Source organism: Bufo bufo, chromosome 3 (genome assembly GCF_905171765.1).
Source record: "Bufo bufo chromosome 3, aBufBuf1.1, whole genome shotgun sequence".
Classification (NCBI taxonomy): Eukaryota; Metazoa; Chordata; class Amphibia; order Anura; family Bufonidae; genus Bufo; species Bufo bufo.
The window spans coordinates 656,175,832-656,187,230 of record NC_053391.1 but is presented as its reverse complement, the minus strand read 5'-3'; the positions used below and the strand labels follow the sequence as shown (position 1 = coordinate 656,187,230).

The following is an 11,399-nucleotide window of genomic DNA, read 5'->3' as shown; positions in this document are numbered from 1 at the left end:
CACCCAGCACCATGGCTGTACCCACCACATGAAATGCACCCAGCACCACGGCTGTACCCACCACATGAAATGCATCCAGCACCACGGCTGTCCCCACCACATGAAATGCACCCAGCACCATGGCTGTCCCCACCACATGAAATGCACCCAGCACCATGGCTGTACCACCACATGAAATGCACCCAGCACCATGGCTGTCCCCACCACATGAAATGCACCCAGCACCATGGCTGTACCACCACATAAAATGCACCCAGCACCATGGCTGTCACCACCACATGAAATGCACCCAGCACCACGGCTGTACCACCACATGAAATGCACCCAGCACCATGGCTGTCCCCACCACATGAAATGCACCCAGCACCATGGCTGTACCACCACATAAAATGCACCCAGCACCATGGCTGTCACCACCACATGAAATGCACCCAGCACCATGGCTGTCCCCACCACATGAAATGCACCCAGCACCATGGCTGTCCCCACCACATGAAATGCACCCAGCACCATGGCTGTCACCACCACATGAAATGCACCCAGCACCATGGCTGTACCACCACATGAAATGCATCCAGCACCATGGCTGTCACCACCACATGAAATGCACCCAGCACCATGGCTGTCCCCACCACATGAAATGCACCCAGCACCATGGCTGTCCCCACCACATGAAATGCACCCAGCACCATGGCTGTACCACCACATGAAATGCACCCAGCACCATGGCTGTACCCACCACATGAAATGCACCCAGCACCACCACATAAAATGCACCCAGCACCATGGCTGTACCACCACATAAAATGCACCCAGCACCATGGCTGTCCCCACCACATAAAATGCACCCAGCACCATGGCTGTACCACCACATAAAATGCACCCAGCACCATGGCTGTCCCCACCACATGAGATATCTGTGCATATACGGCGGAACGTTTAGAACTGCAGAACATTTCCGGGCGGAAACCTTTTCCCAGCGCACCACGTGGTGTTTGTTGCTATGGAGACACAGACGCGGCAGAATACAAGTTGCTAGTGAAGCAGGAAGATGGCGCAGGGAGACGCAGCGATCGGTTCTTGCGCTAAATTTACATTTAATCACCTCCCGAACCGAACCTTCAGCGGCCTGGAGAACAGAGACACCCGGGAGCTGCTGACCAAGTGGTAACTGACCCTCCTCACCCATCTGTGTCATCTGCTCCTGGTGTTATGTCTACATTATCTGCTGTACTGGATGATGGGAGTTATAGTACTACCTCTGCCATCATCTATTGTGGTGACCCCTTCTCTGTATTGTCCTGTCCTCTGACCACTATGGGGTCTGCGCTGTGTATGAATTATAGGCAGATTCGCACTTAACCCTTTAATGCCCAGTGCCGCCTGTCAGCCCTTTGATTCTAGGGGGTCAGATTGATGCTAATTGATTCCTATGGACTCGGTGTAATGCTTTGTTTTCCCTTGTGGTGGCGCTGCGGGGTCACTGACCCGATAGTCACGCAGCACGTTTTTTCTGGTAGGGCCGTGTTCACACGGCAGATTTACCGGTCTGAGGATCTGGGACTGACCATTGGGTTTCTGCCATTGTACTTCCTGTGGATCCGCACAATGATTTTGCCCCACTTTAAAGGGGGAGGGGGGGGGCCCGCGATGTGTCCCCACCATAATAGTCCCCCAACCGCCCCATGTGCCTCACAGCTCTTGTCATCCGATGGATAACTTTGCTGCGATCCACTTTTATTCCCCTCGCGCACCGTATGCCGTGGACTGTTTGAAGTCAAGGGGGCGCGGGTCTGGACGCTCAGTGTCACGGTCACTGCACCCCCATCCCGGCTCCTGACTCATGATGGACGTTATGGCGGTGACAGATATCCCTTTAAAGGGGCTCATCCCCATGTGGCCGCCTGCTGTGGTGTCTGCATGGAATGGGCGTACTACTTGTTTTCACGTAAATGATGTAGAAATACGCGCCGCGTCACTGACGGCGCAAATCCTCATTGATCAGAATGGGAGGCAGGTCTAAGTACGCCCATCTGGGTCGCCCCTGGAAGCAGACAGGCCTAGAGGCTGCCCATACACAATGGGGGTCATTTACTAAGACTGGTATTTTACACTGGTCTTTTACTCCCCTTTTGCGCTTGCTTTGCGCCTAATTTATGAGGGGGGCGTGCGCCCCTTCACTGATTAGCCGTCATTGGGGCACATTTACTAAGACCGGCTTTTTACCCCGGGGTTAGTTTCGCCCCTTGCGCTGCCGTTAGATTCATGTGATTTATGAAGGTGTGCATCTGTGGCAGTCCTTGCTCCTGGCATAAAAACGATGCCAGTCCCCTTGTCTCACGGCCGGTTACTAAAAGGGACTTGTGACTATTTTATGCCTAGTCCGTTAGTAAATGTGCCCCATATTGCCTGGCAGAAAAGCTGTGCCAGCCCCACGCTGGAGTAGTTTTTCTCCGACACGTACACCTGTTTCCAGGCGTAGATGTTGTTAAAATTTGTCGGGGTTTATGTCCCTGCCCTGGCTTGCCCCCCGCCACAACACCATCACTCCTACATGTTGAACGCAGTGTAAAAATGGGCATTTAAAAATTAGCAAAAAGGGTAGTTAAAAAAACTGGCCTAAAAAAGTTCATAAATGACCCCCAATGAATCCCTGCAGATTGTTCAGGATACTTTCACACTTGCGTTGTTTGATTCCGGTGTTCTGTCAGAGTACTATACCTTATCAGAATGCTATATCCTCGTCACTTCCGGTGACGCGGCCACACCGGAAGTGACGAGAATCAGCTGGAGGAGGGGTTGTGCGGCGCTGCGCAAGCGCAGATCCACGGGTAAGTCAAAATTATAGCACCGCCGCGGGAGAAGTGCCCACTTAATGCGCATGCGCGAAACAAGCATGGACACACTGCGCCCGGTTCCACGAGTGGGTAGGAGAGGGTGCGCACGCGCGGCTATATACTCCCGTTGGCCACACACATCAGGATTACACCGCGCGTGCGCATTCAGTGGTACGGAGATCTGATGGAACATTTTGCACTGACAAATCTACCTACCCCTGAGTGCGCACGCGCGGTGTAATCCTGATGTGTGTGGCCGACGGGAATATATAGCCACGCGTGCGCACCCTCTCCTACCCAGCCGTGGCTCTGGGCGCAGGCGCAGTGTGTCCCGGCCGGTTTCACGCATGCGCATTAAGTGGGTGCTTCTACCGCGGCGGTGCTATAATCTTGACTCACCTGTGGATCTGCGCTTGCGCAGCGCTGCACCCCCCCCCTCCTCCAGCTGATTCTCTTTACTTCCGGGGCGGCTGCGTCACCGAAAGTGACGAGGGTATAGCATTCTGATAAGGTATAGCATTCTGACAGAACACCGGCAGGCAGTTCCGTTGCCTGATCAGGCAAACTGTATGCAAACGCATGTCATTTTTTCTGACTGATCAGGATCCTGATAAGTCTGAAAAATACCCGATCAGTCAGAAAAATGTATTGCAATACCGGATCTGTTTTTTCAGTGTCATCCGGCAAAACGTATCCGGTATTTATTTATTTTCACATTTTTAAAGGTCTGCGCAGACCGGAATACCGGATCCGTCAATGCGACAATTTGACTGCCACATCCAGCACTAATACATTCTTATGGAAAAAAAATGCTGGCATTCAGGCAAGTGTTCAGTTTTTTTGGCCGGAGATAAAACCGTAGCATGCTGCGCTATTATCTCCGTCCTGATCAGTCAAAAAGACTGAAGTGAAGACATCCTGATGCATCCTGAAGGACGGATTACTCTCCATTCAGAATGCATGGGGATAAAACTGATCAGTTCTTTTCCGGTATAGAGCCCCAAGGACGGAACTCAGCGCCGGAAAAGAATAACGCTAGTGTGAAAGTAATTAGTCGGTGCAGCCTGAATGACCCCCGACAGGAGAAACAGACGTTTACTAAGAAGGGCTGTTTACGCCGGTCTTGCGCTGCCATTAGATTAGTCTCGTTTATGACGAGGTGCGTCTGTGGCATCTGTGCCAGTCCTTGCGGTTGGTGTAATAACGACTCCAGCCCCTGTTTCCAGGCATAAATGTTAGTAAATTCGCCAGGGCTGGAGTCCCAGCCCCTGACATGTCCCCACCCAAATGGCGAACAAGGCGTAAAACCGGGCCTGTGACTAAATATTGTCGCACGGCCGGTTAGAAAATAGGATTTGCATCTATTTTGCGATTAAATTTCTTTGGCGGCAGCTTGTCTCCCTTTCCGCTTCATCAGTCGGTGCATGCAGGTTTAGGAGTTGGGGCTCATGCACACCGTCTTGTTTTACGGTCTGCAAATCGCGGATCCCAGCCAAGGGCAACGTAGCATATATTTTTTTTTTCTGTAAAAATGTCCTATCCTTGTCTTCAAAACGGACAAGAATAGGACATGTTCTACTTTTTTGCCGGGCCACGGAATGGACCTGCGGATGTGGACGCATGCTTGCGCTGTCTGCATCTTTTGTGGCCCCATTGAGATGAAGCACGGATCGGATGCAGACCGAACCTACAGCCGTGTGCATGAGCCCTAATTCATCGCTGTCCTGACATGTCCTCCTCCAGTAAATACTTCTATTCCCCATGACATCACCGCTCTGGAGCATCTTTCCTGCGTTGTGCCGTTCCTCTGTTAATCCTCTTGAACATATGTGAATGAATTGACAGCTGGGTGTTGCGATTCTCCTTGCGATTTGTCCCTACTCAGCGTCAGACTGTGCGCGGCCATAACCCCTTCTGGTAACGCCCAACTGTCAAGGTATTCATAGTTTCCAGGAGGAGTAACAGAGGAAGGACACAATACAGAATTCTAAGAGAAGATGCTCCAATAATTACATGCTAAAGCAGAGCTGTCCCTTAAAGGGGTCCCACATAACAGCTAATCGGGGCACGTATACAGTACTAAGGGACGTAAAATAGTCGCCAGTCCTTGTTTTTTAACCGGTCGTGCAACAATATTTAATTCCACAGCCAATTTTATTCCGGGTCAGGGGCCATGTTAGCGAAAAACTATACCAGCCAGGCGCAAGGACTGACACAGATGTGCCTAATTTATGACAAGGCATGCAGCAATTTCGGGGTGGGGGTGGGTGTCAAAAACTGGCATAAAAAGCAGGTTTTCGTAAGGGCTCATGCACACGACCGTTGCCTGTTTCGCAGTCCGCAAATCATGGATCCGCAACACACAGATACCGGCTATGTGCATTCCGAATTTTGCAGAACGGAACATTTGGCCCCTAATAGAACAGTCCTATCTTTCTCCGTAATGTGGACACCGAATGCACACAGAGTATATTCGCTTGTAGTGAATGGATCTGCATACAGGCCGCAAGAAAAACGGCACGGAAATGGAAAAATATACATTTGTGTGCATGAGCTCTACATGTGCCCCATCATCTATCCTCAGGCTAAAGTGAGAAGTATCTGATGGGTGGGGGTCAGTCTCCCAGCGCTGATCGGTGGGGGTATCTGATCGGTGGGGGTCAGACTCCCGGCGCTGATCGGTGGGGGTATCTGATCGGTGGGGGTCAGACTCCCGGCGCTGATCGGTGGGGGTCAGACTCCCGGCGCTGATCGGTGGGGGTCAGACTCCCGGCGCTGATCGGTGGGGGTCAGACTCCCGGCGCTGATCGGTGGGGGTCAGACTCCCGGCGCTGATCGGTGGGGGTCAGACTCCCGGCGCTGATCGGTGGGGGTCAGACTCCCGGCGCTGATCGGTGGGGGTCAGACTCCCGGCGCTGATCGGTGGGGGTCAGACTCCCGGCGCTGATCGGTGGGGGTCAGACTCCCGGCGCTGATCGGTGGGGGTATCTGATCGGTGGGGGTCAGTGTCCCGGCGCTGATCGGTGGGGGTCAGTGTCCCGGCGCTGATCGGTGGGGGTCAGTGTCCCGGCGCTGATCGGTGGGGGTCAGTGTCTCGGCGCTGATCGGTGGGGGTCAGTGTCCCGGCGCTGATCGGTGGGGGTCAGTGTCCCGGCGCTCCACTCATCCAGCCCTTTTCTTTCTATCGCAGGGCCATGTAGATGGACGGAGCGGCAATGTGTATGCGTGACCATCACTCTGTTCAATTGGGGGACCAGCTTGTTACACCGGTCTTAGTTCCCCCCTGCGCTGCCGTAAGGTTCGTCTGTCTTATGTCAAGGCGCGCACCTCGTCCTAAATTAGGCGCATCTTTGGCAGTCCGTGCACCTGGAGTAACAACTACTCCCGACTATGGCTGGTGTAGTTTGTCCCTAACATTTGCACATAAATGTTGGTAAATTTGCTGAGGCTGGAGTTCCGTCCCCGACAGAGCCCCCCGAACACTCACAGTCTGCCTCTGTCCCACCCAGCTGGCGGACATGGCCTAAAATAGTCGCAAGCCCCTTAGTAAATGTGCCCCAGGAACTGCTATTCTCTGACTCGGGGAGTTCCAGCGGTCAGATCCCCTCCACTCCTGTGGATAACTGATAACCCCTTTAAGGGCTGATGCACACGACCGTATGTATTTTATGGTCCACAAAACACGGATCCGCAAAAAATATGGATAACGTCCGTGTGCATTCCGTATTTTGTGGAACAAAACATCTGGCCCCTGATAGAACAGTCCTATCCTTGTCCGTAATGCGGACAATAACAGGACATGTTTTATTATTTTGCGGAACGGACATACGGAAACAGAATGCACACGGAGTAACTTCCGCTTTTTTTGCGGACCCATTGAAATGAATGGTTCCACATACGGTCCGCAAAAAAACAACGGAACGGACACGGAAAGAAAATACGTTTGTGTGCATGAGCCCTTAAATCTGAATAAGGGCTCGTTTAGACGGCCGTATGAATGAGTCTGCATCCGTTCCGCAATTTTTTATGCCCCCGTTCATTTCAATGGGGCGCCAAAGATGCGGACAGCACATGGTTCCACGGAAAAGATAGAGCATGTCCTATTGTCCGCAATTGCAGACAAGAATAGGCATTTTCTATTATGGGTGGGGCTGTGGGTGGTCTGCAAATTGCAGAACGATTGTGTCCGGTATCCGTTTTTTGTGGATCTGCAAATCGCTATGGCCGTCTGAATGAGCCCTAACAGTCCAAACATATGATCAGGAAAATCCAGGTCTGCGTGGGTTAATAGACCGGCGGTTCACGTAGAGCTCTGAGGTGCTGGGTGAGATATTCTGCAGCTGATGGAAGGTAACACAGACTTGTCTGTTCCTCGCAGGCTCCTCTCACCCGTCACTTCAATCGCCCCGTTATGTGCTCGCTAATGACAAGTAAATAACACCACGCCGCGCGCCCCGCACTCGCAGTAAACACTGTAAATAGCGGGAATGCTCTGGGCCACTTCACGCTGGTCTCAGTTTTGCAGAGGTGTAATGAGAGACCCTGTAAATAGAGGCTATGGCCACTGAATAATTCCTACATTATTAAAGGGCATCTGTCAGCAGTTTTGCACCTATGAAACTGACCTGTTCCATGTGCGCTTGGCAGCTGAAGACATCTGTGTTGGTCCCATGTTCATATGTGCCCGCATTGCTGAGAAAAATGATGTTTTCATATTCGTATATGCAAATGAGCCTCTAGGAGCAATGGGGGCGTTACCATTGCACCTAGAGGCTCTGCTCTCTCTGCCACTGCTGCGCCCTCTGCACTTTAATTGACAGGGCCGGGTGTGATGTTTTCCTTGCCTGGTCCTGTCAAGTGCAGAGGGTGCAGCAGTGGTAGAGAGAGCAGAGCCTCTAGGTGTAATGGTAACGCCCCCGTTGCTCCTAGAGGCTCATTTGCATATAATAAAACATCATATTTCTCAGCAATGCGGGCACATATGAACATGGGACCAACACAGATGTCTTCAGCTGCCAAGTGCACATGTAACAGGTCAGCCAGTGTCATAGGTACAAAACTGCTGACAGATGCCCTTTAAAAAGGGTTTTCCAGGTTTCTGAAATTGATGACTTCTTCTCAGGATAGGTCATCAATATCTGGTTGGTGGGGGTACAACGCCCTGCACCCTTAGGCCTTTTTTCACAAGTCCGTGATGACGTCAGTGATTTGTGATTCATGAAGAATCCGTGTTTGGTCCACGTGTCCGTTTTTTGCCCTCCGTGTGTCATCCATATTCCACAGACCCTGCTAGGCTAAAAATGTATATCCTGGGCATCTCCTAGTCCGTGAAAACCACGGACCAAACGCAGATGCCACCCGTGTCCGTGCTTTTACAGGCTTAGGGCTCATGCACATGAACGTATTTTCTTTCCATGTCTGTTCTATTTTTTTGCGGACCGTATGTGGATACATCCATTTCAATGGGTCCGCAAAAACCACGGAAGTCACTCCGTGTGCATTCCATTTCCGTATGTCTGTTTTGTAAAAAAAATAGAACATGTCCTATTATTGTCCGCATAATAAGGCTAGGACTGTTCTATTAGGGGCCAGCTGTTCCGTTACGCAAAATACGGAATGCACACAGATGTCATCCGTTTTTTTTTTGGTGGATCCATGTTTTGCGGACCGCAAAGTACATACGGTTGTGTGCATGAGCCCTTATAGACTTCTGTGGTGTCACCGTGGACCCGCAGGCCGTGGAAAACCGCTGAAGTCATTGGGGCACATTTATTAACGGACTTGCAACTATTTTAAGAGTAAATAGTCGCAAGTCTCCTTTTTTAACTGGCAATGCGACAATATGTAGTCACGCGGCTGGTTTTACGTTGTGTCCACAAGATGGGTGTGGTGGGGGCGTGTGGGGAGCCGTGGTGGGTCTCCAGGATCGGCAAATTTACTCCTGGAAATGGCTGCAAATGCTAGCGAACAACTACGCCATCCAGGGGCTGGTGAGTTTTTGCGCAAGGACTGCCTCAGATGTGCCTCATTATAAATAAGAAAATAGGACGAATCTTACGGCAGCGGGGGGGGGGGGGGGGGGGGACTAAGACCGGCGTAAAAATCCAGTGTTAGTAAATGTGCCCCATTAAAGTCAGTGGAGCACATTTACTAAGACCGGCATTTTACGCTGCAGAGTGATGGCGGAAGTTGGACCCAGATATTGATGACCTATCCTGGAGACACAGGTCATCAATATTTAACCCCTGTAAGGGATCGCTCTCTCTCAGGGGGGCGCAATCACAGATTTCTCCTCAGACGACGGGGTTCAAGTCCAAAAGGTGCTTTATTTTGGCACCTCAGCACCATCACACAAATAAACACCTGCCCGTCTGGGCTCTACCTAATACACGTGCTGTCTCTACCTCACCTATAGAGCGCCGTTCACACACGGGATTAGATCCAGCTTCCTCAGCCATATACGGTCCAGCAGCCTCCAGGCTCCCCTCTCTCTCAGGCTTCCTCAGCCTTTCTCCCTCTAAGGCCTCATGCCTACGAACGTATTTTCTTTCCGTGTCCGTTCCGTTTTTTGCAGACCGTATGCGGAACCATTTATTTCAATGGGTCCGCAAAAAAAAAAAGTTACTCTGTGTGCATTCCGTTTCCGTATGTCTGTATTTCCGTTCTGCAAAAAAATAGAACGTGTCCTATTATTGTCCACATTACAGACAGGCATAGGACTGTTCTATTAGGGACCAGCTGTTTCATTCCGCAAAATACAGAATGCACACGGACCTCATCCGTATTTTTTGCGGACCGCAAGATACATACGGTCGTGTGCATGAGCCCTCTGTGATTACAGCAGCAGGCCTCACCTGCGCTCACCTCCGGCAAAAGACAATGCATGTAGTGGAAGGGTGTGGACTGGCAGATCCCACTACCAAACCTATCCCCCAGTCCACACGAAATCCAGCCCAGAACAACATCTAGACAAAACTGTCTCAGCAAACTACACTTTACTAAAACCACTGCAGCTTTCTGGATTTCAGTTATCCCCCCCAGCGGAGGTACCTGGGTGGGATATACACGCCTCCCAGCACTTGTACTGTACACATCACCACACCCCTTTAAACATATCGAATATATCCATGGGTATGCTGAACTGTAAATGCCTGATAGCTGCAGGGCCCACCTCTCGGACAGTTTTTTGTCGGCCTCACTGAGGTGGTCGCACTCTCTCAGTTTAAGGGTCCATTCACACGTCCGTTTTTTCTTTCCTGATCTGTTCCGTTTTTTGCGGAACAGATCTGGACCCATTCATTTTCAATGGGTCCTGGAAAAAATCGGACAGCACAATGTGTGCTGTCCGTTTCCGTTGTTCCGTTCCGCATGTCCGTTTAAATATAAAACTTGTCCTATTCTTTTCCGCAAAATTCGGATCCTGGTACAATACAAAGTCAATGGATCCGCAAAAAACGGAAGACATTCGGATGTCATTACGTATGTCATCCGTTTTATGCGGATTCCGTTCCTGGAAATTACATAAATTTTTTTATTTTTTTTTTCAAAGAAATCCAAACAACTTTATTTGCTTATTGAAATTTATACATGTTTCCGTTTTTTGCGGATCGGCAAAAAACGGATGACATACGGAAACATTTTCAGGAACAACGGATCCGCAAAAAACGGACCGAAAATCGGGATATAGAAAAGTACTGACGTGTGAATGTAGCCTAAGGCCTATTGCACACGGCCGTATGGCTTTTTCAGTGTTTTGCGGTCCGTTTTTCACGGATCTGTTGTTCCGTTTTTTGTTTCCGTTGTGTTTCCGTTTTTGTTCCGTTTTTCCGTTCCGTTTTTCCGTATGGCATATACAGTATACAGTAATTACATAGATAAAATTGGGCTGGGCATAACATTTTCAATAGATGGTTCAGCAAAAAACGGAACGGAAACGGAAGACATACGGATGCATTTCCGTATGTGTTCAGTTTTTTTTGCGGACCCATTGACTTGAATGGAGCCACGGACCGTGATTTGCAGGCAATAATAGGACATGTTCTATGTTAAAACGGAACTGAAAAACGGAAATACGGAAACGGAATGCATACGGAGTACATTCCGTTTTTTTTGCGGAACCATTAAAAAGAATGGTTCCGTATACGGACCGTATACGGAACGCAAAAAACGGCCAGTAAACGGGAAAAAAAAACGGCCGTGTGCAGGAGGCCTAAATCTGTTTCCAGTCATATCTTCTGTTAGAAGCTGTAGAAGTTACAGGGAGAGAGCTGCAGCACAAAGGGCACCCCCCCCTGAGCTGCAGCACAAAGGGCACCCCCCCCTGAGCTGCAGCACAAAGGGCACCCCCCCCTGAGCTGCAGCACAAAGGGCACGCCCCCCCTGAGCTGCAGCACAAAGGGCACGTCCCCCTGAGCTGCAGCACAAAGGGCACGCCCCCCTGAGCTGCAGCACAAAGGGCACGCCCCCCTGAGCTGCAGCACAAAGGGCACGTCCCCCTGAGCTGCAGCACAAAGGGCACGCCCCCCTGAGCTGCAGCACAAAGGGCACGCCCCCCTGAGCTGC

At 50.8% G+C, this 11,399-nt stretch overlaps 1 protein-coding gene across 1 annotated transcript in view; it reads left to right on the top strand.

Annotated features, from left to right (window-relative positions):
- The first annotated feature begins 1,046 nt into the window (after positions 1 to 1,046).
- CFAP300 (cilia and flagella associated protein 300) overlaps positions 1,047 to 11,399 on the top strand; it is a 73,563-nt gene continuing 63,210 nt past the window's right edge. The window contains exon 1 of the mRNA XM_040426296.1: positions 1,047 to 1,167. Coding sequence (XP_040282230.1) covers positions 1,052 to 1,167 — 116 coding nt within the window. The 5' untranslated portion in view covers positions 1,047 to 1,051. The remainder of the gene's footprint in view (positions 1,168 to 11,399) is intronic.